At 40.3% G+C, this 22,845-nt stretch overlaps 1 protein-coding gene across 2 annotated transcripts in view; it reads right to left on the reverse strand.

Annotated features, from left to right (window-relative positions):
• ankfn1b (ankyrin repeat and fibronectin type III domain containing 1b) overlaps nt 1–22,845 on the reverse strand; it is a 162,750-nt gene that overhangs the window by 44,850 nt on the left and 95,055 nt on the right. For both annotated transcript variants that reach the window (XM_080873812.1, XM_080873813.1), the window contains one exon: nt 11,718–11,758. In XM_080873812.1, coding sequence (XP_080729938.1) covers nt 11,718–11,758 — 41 coding nt within the window. The remainder of the gene's footprint in view (nt 1–11,717; nt 11,759–22,845) is intronic.

Genomic DNA, 22,845 nt, shown 5'->3' on the forward strand with positions numbered 1-22,845 from the left:
GGTAGCTCATTGCCCAGACTGTTCTGTAATTCAGTAAGTTTTTTTTAAAATTCCACATAGGAGGTTATCAGTTATCAGAAAATTATCAGTAGGAAAAGTTGTAAATCTTATGAAAATACAGTTAAAAGTCCAAAAATCTATGCCCTCCTTCACTTTTTCCAAAGCCTTCTGGGATTAGAGTCTTTACCAGACAGTTGCTGAAACATCTCATCAACTGTTTGACGGATGGCCTCGAAAATGTAAAGAGACTTGTGGTTATAAGAAAATAAAGCCTAAAGAATTTGGTAATGCCCTGACTTTTCTTCTAGCACAAAACATTAGGTTCAAATTCTTGCATATTAATGAAATCTCTTGCCAACTACCGGATGGATTGTTTTAAGCTTCACTATAGATATCCTTACCCTGAGGATGAGTCCTAATAACATGTGGTTCCCATATTGATGGATTGACATTAATTTTTGTACAGCCATGCATAGCTCGAAGACATTGTGTTCTAATCACTTTCAGTTATCTGTTGCTTTCCCTCTAGTTCACTATGGGCCCGAAATGTTTCAACAGCTTTGTGATGGATTTCTATAAAATCCAGATACTCGATGCAGAATGAACCGTAATAACGTAGCACCCAGTTTTCTATTTAAACTGCTTACATATAGAGAATTTTAAAGCTCAAATGCTGACAAAATTCTAGTCTTGGTGGTTCTTTAAGCATTAACTGGCTAATGTTAGCATTTTTTTTTTACTAAGATAGTACAGACCCTGGCCTCAAGTGGCTACCTGTACATACTGTAGCTGCTAGTGATCTAATCTCAATAAAATTAAGTACAGGTGGAAAAAAAACATTGGTGATGCAATCTGATTAAAGAAATCTCAATTTTGAGATGAAACAGCTACCAGTAGGAGCAAAGACAACTTTTTTAAGAAGCAACATTGTTGGAACTAAAAGTCCAGTCTCCCAGTTTGTCTGCGTTCCCAACTGCTTTTACCACAAAAATCTCAATAACTACAACAGTGACAACCATTCCAATAATATATTCCTCCTATTTGAAAGCCTACCACTGCCTCACTCCAATGTGACTTAGATTATCCACTCACCAGTAAGTTTTCCCAATCCTGTAGCACAAAAGTGCTTTTGTCAGCACTGAATGGCTTGTGTGATGATACTGAGAAAATGTTGACCTGCGATTACATGCACACCTCCAGCCGTTACACACACATTCATAGTGTCACTGCGACAGATTGCTTTCTTGCAAACAACTCACCTAATGCCACTTTTCAGCTCTTGTTCTGTTGCCATGGCAGCAATTAACCGTTCAGAGGTATTCATGTGCAGAAGCTCTGCTAAAGAACTAATTGTTCTCACTCAGAGTACACAAAGCTACAGACGGTGCACTTTGACCCCCGCTTACAGCCTCAGTAACCCACTATTCGAGAGCAGAGTTAAGACTATATGGAATTCTAAAAATCAATGAAGCTTAAATGTGTTTAACATTGTAGAGTTACAGTGCAGACACTATTAACCTATTTTATTACTTTTAATGGTTAAAAATACATCTTTATAAATTATTAATAAACATAAACAAACCCGATTGACCAAGTTCCCAAGCTGGTTGGCCGAAAGTTGCAAAAAAATCCCCAAAAGAGAACATGATTTTACTGGGGGGTTTTTTCTATTTGAATTTTAGATTTTACATAACATATCTGAATCCTCTAAAGAATGTAAAATCAAACTCCTTCTAGAAATCTCTTGCCTATGTACCCTCTCTAAATAAAAAAGAAGCATGCCATAACTTTAAAGTCCAAATAACTGACACATTGCAAGGCAATAACTGGTGGTACATAAGAAAAAATAACTCTAAAAATGCTCAAATTTATAAACCGCACTGTGGTCTTAGTGGATGTATCTTCAGTGATATATCAGTACAGCAAATTAGTTCTCTGTTCTGCTTTCCCTCTTTTTGAGCTTTGCCTGCAGGTCAGTTCAATTTACCCTTATTTACTTGATAAGCACCACCTTGATGAGTCATTAAGTCACCACTCTAGAAAGTCAAATTAAGGGTGAATTCATTAATAGTGTCAACATGTTTTAACACATGGTCAATACATGTGCCTAACATGCAAAAAAATCCCGGTTCAGGACCAGAAGGAGACTGAAATCCCTGGAAGGGCTGCGGTAGGAAGGTCATCCGGTGTATAAGCTTGTGCCAAATCAAATATGCACATCCATCTGCTGTTGCAACCCCTTGTGAAGAAGGGAGAAGCCAAAATAAGCTCAGTTTATCAATAACTGCACCACATCAGGAAGCGATACAATATCCCCTCACCCAAACAATTTGGTGACTTAAGGTTATCAAAGTAATTTTATTCAACTTATCAACTCAATCTGCCTCATCCCATGCTATGGATATGCTAAGACCAGAAAACTACATTTTTACTATCATAAGCCTGTGCCCTTGCACCAGTCAGTCAATGCAACAATGGCTCTGTCTCACACATTTCCTGCTTCAGGTGTTGACTGACTCTTTGGTGCCATTTTTGCCATTAGGAATTCTTCCACAGACCTTTTTTGTCCTAAAATGTGTTGAAATGTCTCCATCCGTGTAATGTCTCTGGTAAGATTATTCTTAAATACTGTTTTTTTGTATCCGTCCACACGTTTTATTTACATATTTGATAGATCTGATTTGGGAAATATTGTGACAAGCATGCTCTGCATAGCTTCTCAAATCATAAAGAGGGTTTTGTGTGAGATGTGTTTATAAAGGGATCCAATTGAAACCAGCAGAATGCTATGCATTACACAATCTATGTGGTCTGTCTGAGGTTACACTGCCCTTAACCACTGATCTTATGTCAGATTACTAAGGCACAGACACTACAGTAAATCATGAGCATGACAGACAAATACCTGACCCTGTTGGAGCAATTATGGGCAATGGCTCCCTACCTAAAACAACTATTTTGGAAAGTAGGGAAAACAAAGCGCTAGGATTGCTTTCATCTGTGTCTCCCGCTATGGCTTCTTATCCCTGCCAATGGAACACTAATACGCCAAAAAAGAATGTAGCCCCCCCGACCAGTACAAGAGATACAGGCAAAAGAAGTGCATGCAAGCTCAAATGCTCATAAGCGAGTGCGTACACGTACACAAACATAGTTTAATTGATGAACGTACCCCTCAATGTGTTTCATTAGGCAAACAAAAAGGCTTTCAGTGGTCCAATCATAAAAGAACACAGCCAAGCTATGAACATTGCTAATTAAAATGTGCTCAAAGAACGCCTTGTATTCCACTCACCATCCCCATCCAAACCCAAGTCTGTGTGCATGTCTCTCTAACATGGTCGGGGCTGCTTTTATTTCACTTGGACTGAAGTCTCACTAATAAAATACTGATATTTCTTCAAGCTAACAAGCTTTCCCTTTGGTTATATTGTCTGAGTGTAATGCTCAACCATTGGTAGCTGCGATGGTCAATAAATAAGAAGCAATAACACAGAAACTTTTTGAATATTGCCTGATACAATTTGGATAGCTTTTCGTTGTCATCATAAAACTGTCTAAATAAATGCGTCAGAATTATACAAGGGAGTCAAAACAGCGATATGTAGTTTGGAAGCATAATTCTTCGAGCACCCACATGTTCCAAAGGAGAGAGGAGGCCTTTAGGAGTCAGTTCACTGCCTTGACAAATAAATCCTAATGATCTAATCACAACGCTACGTGCCAAAGGAAGGGACTCTGTTATCGTCCTACGTGCATCTTCTCATATGTTGCCCATCCACCCACTGCGATAAACAGAGATATTTCCATCTTGGCTTTTTTCCCTCCATTCCTTCATTTGCACATCTCTGAGTCACAGTCATCGTTTCATCTTCTTCTTCTTCTTTTTTTCAAACGTCTCTCTTTTATTACTTTGCTCTCTCGCTCCTGTTTTCCGCAGAGTCGGCACATACAGAACTCGTCAGGGAGACAAAAATGAGGGAGGAATCCAGCGCTGCTTTTCACTTCGGTTGGCTCCCTGTGGTGTTGGGTTTGATACCATTCCCTCTGTGTCCCCCCTCTCTGTTTGATGTGTGGCATAAGGCTGACTCAACACAGCCAGATATACAGATGATGGATTTGCAGTAGAATTAATGTTGAGTTGAGCTGACAAGCACATGGAAGCCAGCAAATTATTAGAGTCTGTAGTTGGAATACCATGCCACTGAGAAAGGACGGGCAAAGCAAACAGTACCACAGACAGTTTTCACTTTCCACCCGCACTCGGTTAGGTGGGATGAGATAATTGTGAATATAATTTGGGGGAAACTGATCTGGGCTAAATGGCTATCACGTTGGGTAGACATGGTAACACTCAGCCGAACCTCATAATACCCCAGATGTCTGTGCCAGTTACAGGTGTCCCGAATCCAACGTGAGCCAAGGCACTGACCCAGTCAGTCATTAGTGAGACACAATCAAGGAAATACATACAGTACCATAATAATATTTACATGTCTCGGCAGCTGGTTTCATCTGATTTATAACCTGTAAGCCTCATTACTGACGCCACCCTCATCAGTTTACATGACCCACTAATAATGCTGCACAGAATCTTACAATTATCCTCTTAATCTTCATATAAAACTCCACATAATAGTCCAGCTGGCCTCCTGTGAGACACAGAAAAGCTGATAAAACTTTGTGGAGCCTGTATCTTAACCCCCTGTGCTGTTACATTCAGTACTGGAGCACTGCTGCGGGTCTGCAGAGCCTCATGTCTGACTAGTTGACTAATTAAGTGAGGGTTTGGAAAAGCGTGAATATACAGAGTGTCTATGTATTTCAGACTTGGTGTCTTTACAAATTACAGTAAATTGAAGATTTCTAGGCCTAGCCTGCTGGAGATGGACACCCCGCTAGTATCATGTTTAAGGCCTAACACTGACACACAAGCTCACGGCATCCCACTTTTCCCTATCCACCCACAATTGAGCATGGCGTCGAGATTCCAATCAGGGTTGAGCCAGCAGACTGAGAGGATTATTTATGCTGGAAGGGATAAGGAAACCTCGAAGAGGGAGAGACATGTGTTTGTGTGTTTATAGCAATTCTATACTTGTGAGAACCAAAGATTAAATATTTAGGCAAAATTTACCAAAGTTACTTTTTCCTCCAGTCTCCACTTACAAAATAAATTTATTTAGTTGAATATCTGGTAAATAGTTAACACACTGTAGCAAGAGCTAGATATAGAAGCTGGGAAAATATGCATATTAACATCTACAACTAGACAAACCTTGAACATCACGCACGTAGAACGCATGGTGTGAAGGACTATTTTTTGTTTCTAGAAGATGCATTTAGATCTGATGGCTAAACACTTTTATTTGACTGCAAATCGCTTTTAATTAAGAGGTCTGTAGAAAACTGTGAAAGTGAAAGCAGTGGACTGTTGATTACATTTTTTTAATGTTTGTGAGATGTGCAACATACTAGGACCAGTTTTGTTCTGATGCAAAGATTTGTAGCTATAGGAAGATGTGAAATGAGTATTTTGTATGTGAAACAGTTTTTTTCACTGAAATCTGTGAATTATTGTGATGAATAATCGTTATCACATTGATCATTTTGGCTGTATTCATGCAGTCGGGGTGGAAAATTTTAGTACAGCTACTTTATTCTGCAACACAGATTGAAATCTCATATTTAAGCTTTCTTTACATTTCTTTAAGGGATTTCAAGAATAGTTCTCCAGGGTTCTTGAAGAACATTCAAAGCTCTTCTTTGGATGCTGGCTGCCTTTTGTTCTGTTTTCTGTTAAGATAATCCCACACTGCTTCGATAATGTTGAGCTCCGGTCTTTGGGGAGACTAATCCATGACTGATAGAGACCATTTAGATGTTATTGCATGGTGCAAAATGAAGATTGCCACAGCCACTGGCTGAAATAAGCTCTATACCATAACAAAGCCTCCACTGTGTTTACAAATGGTTTTAGACACACTCTGTCGTACCGCTCTACTGACCTCATCCATACATAACAATGACAATGATGATGATTTGAATCAAGAAATTCAAATGTGGATTCATCTCTCCACCTGTTGCCACCAATTTTCAGTCCAGTTCTTGTCTAACCTGGTATCCCTCAGCCTTTTCTTCCTGCCTCACTTCCATAAGAAAGGCTTTTGTACAGCCACTATTCAGTCTCATCAGAGACCATTTCTGATGAGGCTTCAGCAAACAGTAGACGGGTCCCCTCGGGCCATTTGGATCTCTCAGATCCTGTATCAGGTCTTTATTGGATATGTTTGTCTGTTTTTTTTTTAAGGACACTGCACACCATACAAAGATATGCCAAGTTTTCAGCTAACAGCTCTTTGGGAATCACCTTGTAGGTGCTAAAATACAAATTTGTCCCTCTCGACCTGTGTTATGTGTGGTATTTTTCAAATATTGATCTAAAGAAATGGGAAGAAATTATGTGTTTTTGTGACAGTCAGCAACAAAGCACCCAACGACACAATTTAAAACGGGCTCTTTGTCTGTTATATGTAGACACAACAGTGATTCATACCATGACCTGATTGTTCTTTAATGCTTGAATGATTCATAGGTCAGCATTAAGTGGCTTAACAAAAAAACAGCTTTCCGGTGAAAATGGTCAGGCACAAAGACCATATCATGGTCCCCATGTTAATCCTCGTGTTTAGATTCTTAGGGTTATTTAAGGTTTTTATTTTGATTTATATTCCTTCCTGAGCATCATAAGCATTTACTCCTTGTCATGTTGATCTACTTAATGTTTAACATTCGTGGAGATATTATTCCCCTCTGGGTTTCCCCTTTCTGTTGTTGTTCCTGCTACACTTCGGTAATCCTTCGCTTCCTGTGTTTTGGCTTTAGTTTTACTCCCCTTCTGTCTCATTGTCTTACCTTTTTGTGATTATTCTCACATGTCTCATTTCTCACAGCTGATTCCACTCATCATTTAGCCTTCCACGTATAAACTGTCCTGTCTCCCCTTGTCTTTTGTCGATTTGTCTGTAATCTTACCCCGTGTGTTTCCCCTCTGTGATCTCATGCGGATGCTGTTGCCTTGCTTTTGGACTTGCTGTGGAGTTCTGCTATTTAGTTTACTGGACCTTGCTACAGCCTAAATAAACGACTTGCCTTTTGTTGTTGGAGCTCTGCCTCTCTGGGTCCTCGAACGACATAAATCATGACAGAAAATGAGTGACAATGAGTGAAAAAGCAGCCAATGTCCAAAGAAAAACTCTGACAGAGCTTCAGGAAGCCTGGAGAACTGTTGCTCAAGGCCACTTAAAAATATACTTAAAAGTCTGCTTTCTTGAATGCAAAATGTAAAAACATGGAGGGTGGGGTAGTTCAAGACATTTGCACAGTACTCTACACGTAGATCACAAACTAGAGTGCCATTTTAAGAAACTGTCACAATTTGAGGATAATTATGCAAGTCCTGCAGTCTTTTGCATACCCATGCACTCATGGGAACTCAAATTACTGTCATTGAGGAGGTTTTTAATGTCTTCTAAATACTTAACTGGTCTAAAAACATTACTTCTTGTCAGCAGCTAAATTATGAGGGATTCCTGAAAACAGGGGCTTTCATCATGGTCACCATGGTTTCCATTCTGGGAAGAGGTGAGATGGAGAATGGATTTCATCCTACTTTCCTTCAGTCATAGGTCAACAAAGGGAAATTCTTCCATAATAGGAAAACAGAAACGTAAGAAATGCAGTTCGGTTTGGTTTCTTAATTAATCCAGAAGTCGCCTGTTGAGAGGAAAAAAAAAACTTGATGGTCTTTGAGTGACCTTGTATTTGTGATCAGAGTTAAAACGCTGCATTGGCCTATTTGTAGAAAAGAAGAAGAAGAAGAAGAAAAAGCTTAATCCTGAAATGATGGTTGCAGTTGTAAGCCAGCAAACTATGAGAATCCAAAGTGTTGAGATGTTTTTGGGAAAGCTGATCAAATTTTGATGTGTGGTTTCAATACTGGTTGGAGAGGTTTGGTAAAGGCCTTGTTGTGCAACATGACAGAAAGAAATTTTCCCTAAGAACTCCCTTAGCTGGTGTGGTTGCAGGGATGGAGTGTTTTTATGTGAGTTCGTGCTTTTGTATTGAAAGTTAGAATGGAAAAGGCTCTGCTCCGTAGAACAGCAATGTTCAAGTACTCTAAATCATGCTCTCCCTTAACGACTCTCCCTTCGCATTATCTTTCTCTTTCTTTACTTTGCACACTCACCTACATGCAAATACACAATTACAGCCTCGATGCTTTACCAACAACAATGGCTGTCTCTCCCCGCTCCATTCCTTGGCCTGGCAGCCTGTTGTTGGGAAGTTCTCAAACAACCCAACCTCACTGCAGCCAAACCACATCAAATACAACACGCAAACACGCAGTAGTGTAAATTCTGCTAACAGCGTGCCCTTTTCATGTAATGAAACAACACTGGATAAATACTGTAGGTACAAACACGCAGGCAAAACATGTGCGCGCACATATTCGCACTGGATCAACTGTACAAATAGTCCCGAGCTCAGACAGTCAGCCAGCAGCAGTCTCCTCCAGCCCGCTGAGTTAGCTCCCACTCTTACCACCATTACCACTATTGTAAATAATCCTCAGTATGTATTTACTTGGGGATTTCAGAAACCTGAAAAAAAGAAAAAAGAATGAGGCGAAAAGAAAAAAAACCCTGGAAAAATGAAGGAATGTGTTTCACGTCGGTCAGTCAGCGGGAACCCTCATGCCTTATTGTGTTTCTGCTAGAATTTGCTTTGGATTGCTTTGGGAGATGAGATTGAGTCGTGCGGTGGATATTCACTCCATATCTGTGGACTCTGAGTTTGCTCGTTATGTTTTTTGCTTTTCTTTTTTCCAACTAATGCTAAAAGGGGGAATGGAAAGACGTGACGGCCGAGGTCTTTACAGCATGTAGGGCACACTGCGGTGGATCGTGAGATCATTGAAATCATGACCTGTTAAGTGTTTCACTCTGAAGTGTATATATATATATATATGTACATATACACACACATATATATATATATATATATATATATATATATATATATATATATATGTATTTTTTTTTTTCTTCTCATCATAAGTTATTCCTACATCACCTACATATGAGAACAATTGCATGACGTGCTCCCATGAAGAATTAATCTAATCAAATTCTCTCTAAATTCTTCTCACCATGAAGGGACAGAAGTGTCTCCCAGCCTCTATGATGCCACAACTCAGATCCCTTATTATTCCACCCTGCCGTCTGTGTACAGTACGGGGAGCATAGACAAGCTACATAAAACCAAATTTTTGAAAACTATTTATAGTACAAGCTTTCACAAAGCTTATTGGACAATAAGAAGCCTACAAACAACAACATAGTGCAAAATCAGATACCAAATAAGGTGCACAAGTCTAACACCACAAGATGAAATATTTGTTTTGCTTTCCATGCAGTAGCAGATCTAGGGGTCTGTCAAAAGCTCTGTTTTCAGGGACCTAAAATGCCAATTATATGAAAACAAAACACCAAAACTCATACCTGCGTATGTCCAGATAAGACCTAAACCAATTAATATGGTTGGCAATTTCAATGCCAAAAACTAAAAAGGCAAATAACCAAAGCAATAACAGCTAATTGGCCATTAAATATACTTTTACCACTTTTATTTTTTTCTGCTTTGGGCAGAAACCTCCATGCCTCAGAGTTTGTGGAAAGCAGATATAAAAATTAATGTAATGTGAGACATTTTGGTACATCTGGTATTAAGCTTTGCAGAAGGGATCTCAATCACTTGTAAATGATGCAGCGATTACCAGCTAAAGCACATAAAAAGAAGTTTTGAGTGATGCAACATCAATAAGCTTCCCTTCACAAGCACAGCAGATCGAAAGAACATTAGCAAAAGATCTACATGAGATGACTGGTCATGTGGTCCTTTATGGTGTTTAATTAACTATAGAAAAAGAGGTTTTAAGATATTTCAAGCCTGACTGTAGCTTAATGGTAGCGCCTTTGTACACTAATGTTCACATTCACAATGGGAAGCAGAAAAGAAAAGGCAGAAAACAAAGGAAATGATCGTTAATACGGAGGAGGAAAACATAATGCAGGTTTAACATTAAAGAGCACATACTCAGCAACACAGACAATGTCTGTCACATACTTACATTTTTTTTGAGACAGAATGAACGTCTGTTATCGTTTGTGCCTCAGGTTAATGATCAGATTTAGCACAGAAACATGTATTTCATGATGTTGATGTCTGTGCCCATGATGTTCCCCGTGTACTCTGCTCTATCATCACTTCCGCTTATTCGCTTGTTTGTCACAAATCAGTGTGCGGTAGAGTAGAAATCAAGCAGCTCTCTTTCCCTTAGCCTAGGCCAGACTTCTGTCACTTGACATCCAGCGATGGCCATGCTGATGCGTCTCTTGAATACAGCTGCTTGTCTCCTGGCAACAGATGCCTCCAACTCCGGCACACTGAGTGCTCACAGCGCCGGCACAACCGGCATGTAACAAACACCAGATATGACAAACAGTATGCATAAAATCTATAATGAATTAAATCAGCGGTCCCCAACCCCTGGGCCTCGGACTGGTACCAGTCCGTGAGTCGTTTGGTACCGGGCCGCGAGAGTTGAGGCTCAGGTGTGAAATGTATGATTTTCAGGGTTTTTATCGGTTTTCAGCGTTATTTTGTTATCGTTTTTATCGTTTTTATCGTTAACTCGGTTTTCCTGGGTCTTTTCACTTGCGTTATGAATAAATCTTCTTTTTTTTCGGTACCGGTACTAGTTTTATTTTGTTGTATTTATCCGCGACACCTTAAAGGCCGGTCCGTGAAAATATTGTCGAGCTTAAACCGGTCCGTGGCGCAAAAAAGGTCGGGGACCGCTGAATTAAATCACACCTCAAAATCTACTGAAGTGGAAAATATGATACAAAAGTATCATTTATGGAAAAAATAGCCTAAAAAATGTAAAAGATATATTTGAGTAGACTTCTTTATCAAATACTGACTGATATTTATGTGTTTCATATGTAACTTCAGAAGTGCATAAACACATGTGTTTCTATGTGAAGGTATATGCACTGGCAAATGCAAAGATACATAGTAGTGATTGCATTCGATGCATGCTAATATGTGCAGAACCTGTGGCTGATAACGCTCCCTGTGTTTACTTACTGAAAATGGGTGACGTGAAGCTCTACAGTTTATGTAGTCTGATGTTCTCCTTCTTGTAAATTACATTTATTTAGCAATTTTTTTGTCCCTCTCTAAATTCTGGAAAATCCAAAGAGTACAACACTGAAAAACTGGAGTGACTGAGAATTAATATTGTTGTGGAATGGATTACTGGTCACGCACAGACATGAAGGGATTTACTGGCACCTTAATGAATCTGATGAAACTGTCTAGTAACGCTGATTACCTTAAACGAGTAAAAACTCAGCTGTCTAATGTTGTTCTTACCACACTTGGGAATTAAGACAGAGTCAGTTATGTAACACATTGTACCAAGTTCTATTTTTACGGCAGCATACGGCAGAATGTGCGTTCGTGGTTAGACGTGTCCAAACCAGTAGTGCTGATTTCAAGAACTAAATCTAGGAAGTGAAATCTGTAACACAAGGATGCGAGGGAATGGTGTGCAGACAGGTAAAGGTGAAGTAAATGAAGGGACTTACTTCTTATTCTGATTCTCCTTTCGGTCAGCTGAGCCCAGACTCTGGAAATAATTAAAGAAAAAGAGAGATCAGAAATGCTTTCAAGGATTTCCCGTCTTTAAGGATTCAAAGAGAAGTCTCCTGTACATACTGTGAAACAATGGGATGGTTCAGAGGTTCTAAACCTAATAAACTTCATGAAGACTGATTTGTTACATTAGTGGAGGTTTGTCTGCACTGGAGGCATAAAGGGTTACATCAAAAAGGCTCTGTACACAGTTGGCAACCACCTGCTCAACAGCGGAGACTTTCTGGTAATAGCAGTAATAATACAGTAGAAATTAATAATTAATTAATTAATATTATTAGTTAAAAAAAGCATGAAAATCAACCAAAGCATCAGTTGGTTAGTTATTCCCAATCAAGTCACACGTTGAGCTATCTTTTCTGTTCTCTTAACTGAGTTTCGATTATTAGACTTGAAGTGATCCAACTACCTTCTAGGCAACACCAATCAAATGATCATCAACATCCAGTAAGTGCCAATTACGTCAGTAACGACCTGGCCTCCAATGAAAAACAATAAGCTCTCTGGATAAAATTACAAACACTTATCCCATGGATTTGCTTTATTTGCACGCATTCATCAAACCGTGGCGTCTTCATGCAAGGTGGCGCGCGCGGTCGTTTTAAAGGAAGCGAGGGAGAATAAACGTAGAGGGAGCGAGTTTAAAAGCCATTTTCCCGATGATGAAGTCAACCGAGTTTAGAAACTCGAAAGACAAAACGAATACACCCCGCCGGCTTGCCTCAACGGGGGATGTTTGAATGCATCCCTCTGGCAAAGCCACACACAATGACACAAAACACATCTATAGCGGACGTCTATAAACCCTGCTGTCTGCATCCTTCTGAGGTGTATTGCGCTCAAAGGAGATGCATGCTGAGACAGCGCATACACAGAAATACCGGCACACAAACACAAACAACTGGCCTTAAGCTGTAGACAATTTTGGAGTGAAATTTTGTTGCTATTTTGCATATTTACCTTTGGGAAAGATACTAATCTTGACTCTTAAATGTTAAAAGCGCTGTGGAGAAAAAAGTGGGGAATCTGAACGCCCTGAGGGAGCCGACCAAACAAATACTGTCAGTCAACACACTTAAACCCACTGCATTTCAATTTGACCCATCTATTCTCTGTGGTATAATCACAGGGGACTACAAGGAAATGTTTCTGTCTTCTGGGAATTAAAAAAAAACCCTCCGATGCTCAATGGATTACAAGACCATGAGCTTTAAAATTGCTCTAATATCCAAGATCCACTTAAAGCTAATGCTAGCAGGTTAATACACTACAATATTAAACATAACAATGGGTACAAGGCTCACTCTAACATTTTCAAGAATACCAAAAGACTGTAAGTGTGTAAGTTCACCTATAGGAAGAACATTTTACTGTGCATCTTGAGACACTTGTCAGTTGTTTATGTTTTGCTTTTAAAGAGCCAGACTTTCTTGCAATTTTTTAAGGTGGTCTTGAGCAACAGTTCTCCAGGCTTTTTGAAGTTTTACCAAAGATTTACTTTGAAATTTGGCTGTTTTTTCACTCATTTTCAGTCTGGTCTTTGTACCTGACCATTTTCTCAGGACTTATTGTTTGTTAATCCACTTAACACTGACTTATGAATCACCTGGGCATAAAAAAGCACCCAATCAAATGGACAAATAAGTGTTGCGTCTACACATTTGACACATCTTTAGTCGAATCTACATAAACTCAGTAACAGTCTGACATCTACAGCAGATAAACAGTATCTGAAAGTCATGTTATTATTAAATAGGGAATAAAATGCACACAGAAACCTAAGACATCTGGCCCTTCAGTTGAGCCATCTACTATTAGTCAAAGCCTCATTAGAAATAGTAAAGATGGCTGTTAAGAAGACATTCTTAAGGACAGGATAGAGGGAGAAAAGGCTCACATGTTCCAAACAAAAATTCCTCTGAAAATCAGGTCTTATGAAGTGATGAATCCAAATCATATTTTTGGTTTGAATCAGCAATCCACCCTGCAATACAATCTGGAGTGTCTGATTGGCAGCGGCTTCATTTTTCAGCATTACAGTGGTTTCAGACACACTCCTAATGCAACACAAACACCATCAGTCATGGATTAGCCTCCCCAGAGCCCGGACGGACCTCCACATTATTGAAGCAGTGTGAGATCATCTTCACACAGAACAGAACAAAAGGCAGAAACATCCAAAGAAGAGCCTTCAAGAAGCCTGGAGAACTATTCCTGAAGACTACTTAAAGACATTAAAAGAAAGCTAGGAGCTTTCAGAGGCTGTGCCGAAAAATAATGGTCATTTTACATTTTATCTGAACTGTCTTAAATGCAAACAACACAAACAATCAGTTTGCTCTGTGAAGCTCAAAAAGATGCAAACGTTTGAAAAAAGCATCCCCTTCCTTTTAATCTCAACCTGAACATCACAGAAGTGTTTTTCTCTTTCTTTTTTGGAGTGTGTGTGTGTGTGTGTGTGTGTGTGTGTGTGTGTGTGTGTGTGTGTGTGTGTGTGTGTGTGTGTGTGTGTGTGTGTGAGTGTGTGAGTGAGTGTGTGAGTGTGTGCTTTCATGTAAGCAGTGTGAGCTGACATTTTGACCAGCCAGTGACTTTTCTACTCTGGCGCTCAGAGTGTGTGGATATGAGTGTGTGTGCTTTTATGTGCTCACTGCTATGACATTTTGACCAGCCTCTCTGTGCATACATGTTTGCATACAAGTTTCATCCTGATGGAGGGGACAGGATACACCACACAGAGTGATTAACCTTTCACCTGCCAGCTCGCCCACAGTGCCTTCAGGTAGTACCACTCTCCCAAGAGGGATGAGGGCAGGTGGGTGTGCATCATTTGAAAGACAGCTCTGCAGGGGGTGAAGGAGGGCTATTTTAGAACCTTAGAACATTAATGACTCGCAGCTAAATTGTCTGCACACGAATATCACTACAGCATTACACAATATTAGTATTTTACACTCATATTCCTATTTTTAACATTAGATTGCCTCTTTTAAATCTTCAAATCAATTTTCAAGCACACCGAAAGTAAGAGAAGAAGGATCATCCCTCGTATTTGAGCCATTACAGCATCTGTCCCTATTACACTTTTATTGTTTTATCTTGGCTGCTCATTAGTTTTACTTTCAGTACCTGAAATCTAGCATAAGAAAAAAAACCGAACAAATAAAATCAGTCAAACAATCAGTCGCTCAGTCTGCACCTGCTCACCTCTTTCTCCCTGTAGCCACAGAAAGCATCACCAGCAGTCAGCTGAGGTAAAATACAGGATGAGTTATAATCACCACTCCTTTACCAAACCTTCAGCCTACATCAACATGAGCAGCGTGCATCGCACCTGACAACTGCTGACTATTTCTGGAATGTATGGAAAAAATTCATCTGGCTTTTCCTGTCAGCTGTGCATAAAGGTGCTGTAATTACTGATATGAAAGAGACCACACGGAGCGGTCAGGAGTCTGATAGCAATAAATACAAAACAAGCAACCAGTTAAAAAAAAAAAAATCAATATCTCAGCAGCGTGTTTGAATAGGAAGGTGTGTGAGCACATACCTTTACAGTACCCAGCACCCCCTGGTTTCTGCTGGTAAATCACATTCACACCATATTCTAAATGTTTTAAAAGCACAGACATGTTTATCTCTAAATATTTCCTCATTAGCAAAACAAAAAAAGAGTGAAACATGAACTACACATAAAGTAAAAATGCACAGGCAGCTGGCAAACTATATTTGCAAAATCTGTATGCACTATTTGCAAACACACACAGAGACACTGACATACCTGCTGAGTCCAACCCAGTAAACCCAGTCGGAGAACGCTATTCCCACTCTCTCCCTGTGTTGCTTCTCACTTCTTCTACAAAACCCGAGGTTCTCACTGCGCCGACTCCGATTGCTGTTCACCTGTTCAACTTCAACTCTTTAGCTCTGTTTCTCCCCCTCGGTGTTCAACTCTCTCTGTTTTCCTGTCTTGCTGTCTGAAGCTTTTGGTCACACGTAAGGTTTGCGAAGCTTGCTCCAGTGGTGGCTGCTACCACCACTGACTTGTTGTACTTTAATTGTAGTTGCTAGGCGATAAGCTTCTCCAATTCGGCACACAGTGTGAAGGGGAGGATGGAAGGGAGGGGGGGGGGAGTGAGAGAATAGGTGGTGGTGGTTGGGGGGGTAAATGCTCATGACACAGCGTAGCCTAAAGAGAAGGATGGACGATTTGCAGGACGGGAGGTAGTTGAGAGATATGCACAAGGAGAGGAGATCTCACATAGCAGGTGCACTTCCTTGTTTTCTTTTAGCGGCCACTGAGTGCAACCTGGAGCAGCAGCGCACTCAGAGGATTTGCTGTAAATACTCTACATGGACAACGGATTTTAGAGAATTCCTGTGTGCACATTTCCTCACCCTTTTTTTCTGTTTTATTAAGACATTGTTCTTTTCATATAGCACTGCATTATGTTTGAAAGGACAACTGAGAGCTCAGGTCAACAGCAATTAGTTTGTTATCTGTCTGAGTACTTTACCCCAACCCAACCTAAACCTTGCTTTTGAAGTACACAGGTTTCTAAAGCTGATAAACTATTTAAATCAATTGTTTTTCTGTTTGCAATATGTTATCTAGCCTATCTCTATCACAGCGTGGTGCTACTGTTCTGCCTTGTTAACAAAAATCAGGACCTGTCTTTTAATCTATCTATCTATCTATCTATCTATCTATCTATCTATCTATCTATCTATCTATCTATCTATCTATCTATCTATCGTAGTTTGTCACCACTACACATGATTAAAAATATATTTAATCATGTTTCTGACAAATAATGTTTCTGAGTCAGGGTTGAGAATCATAGCTTCCTTTATTGCTTAAACTAAGAACTGGTGTTTCCCACATGCCACTGACTCACACTGAACTTACTGGCTTGTAATACTCTCAAGGCATTCCCTGCAGGGATGATACTCTAGTAACTCACCGAACCCCACTAACTGGAAAGCCTCATTTACTGTGTGTCATCACTGTTACATTATCATTATTGATTTAAAATGAGTCCTTTGGCTTTTATTCTAAAGAATCAATTGTAAGTCACTCACCGTAACCAGCAGGACTACAGAAAAGCACGTATAACTTAAATATTAAGTTATTTGTTTGGTCTCTATTACAGATGTAGGTTATTCTCTAAAAGAACATATATAGTATTCCTTAAATAATGATGGCGTTCTTCTGTTGTTAGATTGGATTTTTGTTTTTTTCTTCAGATTTTGGGGGGAAATGTGTCTGGCAATGCATCATGTATGACGTCTGCAGGACACACAGTGGTGACTTCTTGACCCAGAGTTCAAAGGAATTGTTCAAGACTATTTAGCCATCTTTAAACATGCATTACAGGCCTGAACTTTCAGAAATTACCCACCGGATGTGGGTGAATGTGAGAACAGACGTCTGATGGAATCTTTACCAGCTCTCTGGTACAAAATACAAAGTGATTGCCCATGGCACTGATTTGCACTGATGCGAGAATGGCGAAGATAATAACCCAATGGAGTCACAGTGAGCAAGCGGGCATCATGTGTTCTGTGCTCCTCCGGGCAGGTCCCTAGGACCAATCACATGGAAGTAAACCATTTCCTGCTATGTCTTAAACTCGACATTGTCCAAAGATCTTGCATGGAAATGGCTTTAGAGACATGGAAACCTGCATGTCTAAACAAAATACTATAGCAAACGCCCCCACCATGCTTAAGACTTATCTCTGGTTGATGTTAATATAAGTCAGTACAGTAATAAAATCTACCTTGTCCTTAGCTGTTTTGGTTAAGTTTTTGTGTGTACGTAAAGGTGCATGCAAGTGTTATTCACCACTATTTGCAAAATAGGCTGGATGAATCTGTAAAGCACCAACCAGACTCACAAGATTTTTTGCTTGGTGAGTGTTGGATGGGATAAACCTCTGCCTCCACATCAGTCTGACTTTAGACAGTTATTAGACTGAAAACAATGAATGGTTGCTTTCAATGCCAGAATGGTCATACAGCATTGATTTATAACTTTAGCTACAAAAATTTAAAATAATTTTGGAAGATGGGGACTTGAGGACAAGATGGTTCAGTGGCTCAGTACTGTTTCCTCATAGCAACAAAGTCCTGGGTTTAAACCTGGTGGCTTGTTGTCGACCGTGTACAGTCCAATGACATCCATGCTAAGTTAATTTGTGATTCAGAATTGGCTGTACCCAGCCTGCACCCCATCTGGGGCAAATTCCAGGCCCCATGCAACCCTGAATGGATGAGTGATAGAAAAATTGATGGATATATCCCAAATTATCCATTCAGAGTATCAGTTTGTCCATATTATCAGACAACTTTTATCCATTTGCTGAGCTATCTATTTTTACAAAAATTCAAAGAGTAATAAAAGGACAGGAGAAACACCCTTCAACTATGTTATGAATGTTGATAATGTATAGTTTGACCACTAGAGGGCACTCTACAAATTAACCTGTTGGAACGCCACAAGCGTGCATTCTTAAATCATCAAATATCCATTTCGGTCTTAAAGATTAGATATCAGTTGGGACTTTTTCTTTTGTTGTTTCTTGTGAAGCATTAAGCGGCAGCTACCTGTGGATTACTGATCATGAATAATTGTCAAAAGCTGGAGGATTCTCTGGGAAATTCTAAGACATTTCTGCTTAAGCAGCTTGTTTACCCACATTTACACTTCTAATTCCAGATGCACACTCTCATTAATAATTCTAGCTTTAAGATAAATTTATCATAACAAATATGAGATCATGTATGACAGGACAACACAAAGGGGGTGAGTTTTCTCACCCCCAATTTGTGCAAGCACAGTATACCTTCAAAAAGAGTGGACTTGGTTACAGACCCTGCATGGCTTTTTGCATTCACCCAGCAGAAAACTTGTGAGCTTGGCTGCTAATCTCTACATGTGTGCGAGGGTTGTGCAAGTGGCAGTAAATCCTTGCTCGTGTGTTCGTGATATTTGCTCATGATAATTTTTTATTGTTTGCCTCGCTCATGAGAGAAATTAAACGCCATATAAATGTAAATGTAGGAGACAGAGCATATATGTGCGTGTGTGCATGGTGTACTCTGACTCACTGTGTGTTTTCAGTGCCTGTGGCTGTGGGCACACACAAATCTCTGCCACCTCATTGTCTAGGTGAGCAATGTAAGCATTCTGCCACCCGAGCTGAATAGTGGACATTACTCATAGCTGTTGGAAAAGTCAACCATATTGCCAATGTTCTGAAAGGCCATGCAGGAAATACTGTCACACTTTCTTTTTTTATCCTTCCATTTCCCATTGTGTCCCTCCACCCCCTCCACCCCATCTTGTTTTACTCCAAAAAATAAAATCCACCTGCCAATTTCAGCCTCTGAGACTAGAGGAGAGGCAAGCAACCCGCTCGCAAAACTGAGGGGGCCGTAGCAGGTTGTCCAAACACCTGCCAGTCAAGTGAGGCTTTTCTAACAATAGCTCACACACACAATACACGCAAATGCAAATGCGCACACCTCTCGCTGTCATACTTCTACGCCTCCAAACTCACATTTAGCAACATCCTTTAAGGGCTCTCAGTGGGTTCCTGGTAGCCCTTTAGTAAATCACTCCTGTGCAACCTTGTGGGAGAAAGTGTGACAGCTGACTTGGCGACACACTACATGCCCCCGCAAGCCTCCCAGTGACAGTTTGAAGAAAATACGACAAATAGTAATTAGTCAGACCTAAATTTGGAGTATTTCTGCTGGATTTGTTGAAATGTGTGTTTAAAAGTTGATTCGATTTGCTGTACGATATATTTTGCTGCTGATGGAGTGATAAAAGCACTCTAATCTGTCTAGAGAAAGTAGAAAGACATTCATTACTGCAGCTTTATCACTTGGAACATTTCACAGTGCCAAATGAATAAAAAAAATGCACAAACAGTTTCACTTCCAACGCTGTGTCCAACAACCAATAATTGGCCTTCAAATTAGCCAAGCTGTGACTTTTAGGACATGTAGAGCTGTAACTGCTGTGCTTTTTGTGCGTGATCAGTTGGCAGATTCGGAGGATAAAAATTCTGCATGCTATGGCAACAAGGCACAACCCAATTAGAGGCTCCCAGTCCATTAGCAGCCGGGAGCCTCCTACACATTGTGTTTGGCTAGGGGGGGAAAAAAAGGTCAAGAAGGTGAAAAAGAGGTTGAGTTTAAAACGAAAGGAAACAGCTTAGATAGAAATTGTCAGGTAGGAAAAAGAAGCAATGTGCGGTAAAACTGAGAAAAAAAGGTCAAAATTTTTGGTCTCATTATAACCAGACAAGGGTACAAAAATACACTTTCTGTTCTGCAACACTCGACAGGTGTTTTGAGGTTTAAATAAGCGTCTCATAAACCAAAACAGTTCAAATAATTTACAGGTCTGTTAACAAAATACAAAGAAAAATATACTCAGTCGAATGCAAGGGTGAGGATGCAGAGAGTGCGTTCCTTCTTGTGCTAATCATTTTCCACTGTGCTGTTAGACAGAATTATTAGGGCTCTTAAAAAACTCAGACACTTCTATGACAGAAATAAAAAGGGAAGGGAAACAGATGTCATCGGACAGGCAGATGTATTAACAGCAGGACAAATGGACAGAACTGACATGAAAAGCTAGTTGGAAAGGTACGCATGTGCAGATGGGGAAACATGGTGCAAAATCACTGCTGTTGTTGCACATGTGTGTTGTGATTTCTGATTTCCCTGACCAATCAGAGCACGTCAGCCATACCGGGTGATGAGCGAGTGACAGGCTGGGTCTTCTCCCCCTTTTACCTCACTGTCTCCAGTTTTATAATGTCATTATTTGTATAGGATTCCCCCTCCCAGATCTTGTGGTCGGGGGACCAAAGGGACCAAAACATGGCTCATAAATCAACACAGCAGAGACTATGGATATTTACCCATAAATCATTGCGGCGGAGCCACCTACAATCAGACTAATAGGGCTGGAAGACGTGCTGTCATCCAGGCCATGATGTCATCAAGCCCGAGCCTTATGGTGTTGATGTTGGTAGTGGGTCATTGGTACTGTGTGTGTGTGTATGGGGGGGAGATGCTGAGGGTGGGGGGTGGGGGGGGGGGTGTCTGAGTATGTGGTGGTAGGTCTACAGTTCTGCTTATGTAAGTGTCTGTGGTGAGTGTGTGTGTGGTGTATGTGGGAGGCAGGATGTCTGTTTATATGGGTTTGTGTGTACTGGGGTGGCCAATGTGTGTGTGTGTGAGCACGTGTATGAAGATTTGTCTGTCAGTACATACTTTCATCATGTGCATGCATTTGTGTTACACCGATCTTTACACTGTCATATGCACACGCTCAACTCGCACATTGAAAAGCACTCAAACACTGACATGCAGACACACACACACACACACATTAGTCTTGTGGTTATTGCTGGCTTACAATGGGTGTGGGATTCCATAGAGAAAATCTAAACAAGTCGAGCGGTTAGCACGGGTCTGCCACGTTTCCACACAATGGTGCTCATTGACATAAATAACTGAGGACTTTGTGAAATGAGACACCCATTAACTTCTCCTCCATAGATAATTGTCCATTAGATGTTGGAAGAGCATTGCATTGAGAAATAACTCAACTCTGACGCTAAAATGCAACTTGTAATAATAAAAAAAAAAAAAGAAGTCACATTGTGAAAGCGGCCTGGAATCCGTTAAGATGGGTTGGCTTTTTTTGTACTATCACCCAGCCAAGCACTTGGATTATCAACAAAGAAAATTATGGCTTGTTTTAGGAGCCTGTGCCTATGCCTTTGAACATGGAAAAGATGACAACAAGGGGGAAAAAAAGGAGACAAAGATGAAGAGGACTGCAAATTAGAAAATGAGAAGAAAGGCAAATATAAATTATTGTAGAAGAAAGCGAAAAATGCAGTCAAAGAAACACAAGCAGCAGAGAAAAATGAAGTATTTTCAAATCAAAGAAAAATATGAACAAAGCGCAGGAGTTCCTAGTTATTTCTTTGCTTCTTGAAAGTAAATATAACCAATTATGATGACTAATAAATGTCCGCAACACGTTGAGCACTGACGTCACCCCTGACGTAGACACTGGTAACAATAGCCTTCACCTTTGATGAACCAGCTTTGTTGTCGGACCCACGTATTCTCCCTACCCTGATGTGCCCATATCAGTGCTTCACTTCCACTTACTGTCATACGCCTCACTCTGTGCGCGTGCTCTGGTTGGATGCGTCACAGGAACATGAAGATAGGACAAATGATCCAAAGTACAATGACTCATTCACAAAAACGAAATGCCTCCTGCCTACGTCGCTCCGAGCGTACCACACACAGTAGCAAAGCAGGCGCAGCAATAAGGGGTGAGTCAATTCTGATTAAACTATTGTGACGATAACAATCTGCACGGATCATCTCTGAGGTGAAAAACAGATCTTACAGGCAATGACACGCATCAGTCGGGCCGACATTAGTTGTCAGCATTTCGTCTCAGATTCTAGGCGATTCCTTTGAAGTTGTTGGGAAGCCGTGCCACAGAAACTTTAGCCCAAAGTGAAGCGCTTGGTCACATCTGTGATTTAACATCCACAAACTTGTCCTTCAAACCTTGGTGCTCACACAAATGGGTGACAAATGAAAAGAAAAAACAACAGTCGGTGTCTTAGCGAAGCCACCGGAACAGAAAAATACTCTTACGTGGTCCTCAATGATAGAGATGGAGAGTGCGCTCTAACACTGGTCACGATTTTTCCTATCTGTGTTCATTTCTGGCTAAGATATGATAGATGTGACTCCAAAGGCCCGAACAAATGATTCACATCATTTCCATACTTATCAAACCATTCAGGGACCCTCCTGTGTGCCCAATGGACTGTGATAAGGCCATCCCAAACAAGTCCACTTCCTTTATGATGGAAAAACTTCATCAAAGGATAAAAGTAATCACTCCAAACAAATTTGACCCTTTGTTGTAAGGGGACAGCAGGACCCAACTCGCTCAAGCACAACACTGTGGAGTCAGTTTTTCTTTGTCATCCATCCGTA

The sequence above is a fragment of the Rhamphochromis sp. 'chilingali' genome (genome assembly GCF_963969265.1).
Source record: "Rhamphochromis sp. 'chilingali' genome assembly, chromosome: 22".
NCBI classification, from domain to species: Eukaryota; Metazoa; Chordata; class Actinopteri; order Cichliformes; family Cichlidae; genus Rhamphochromis; species Rhamphochromis sp. 'chilingali'.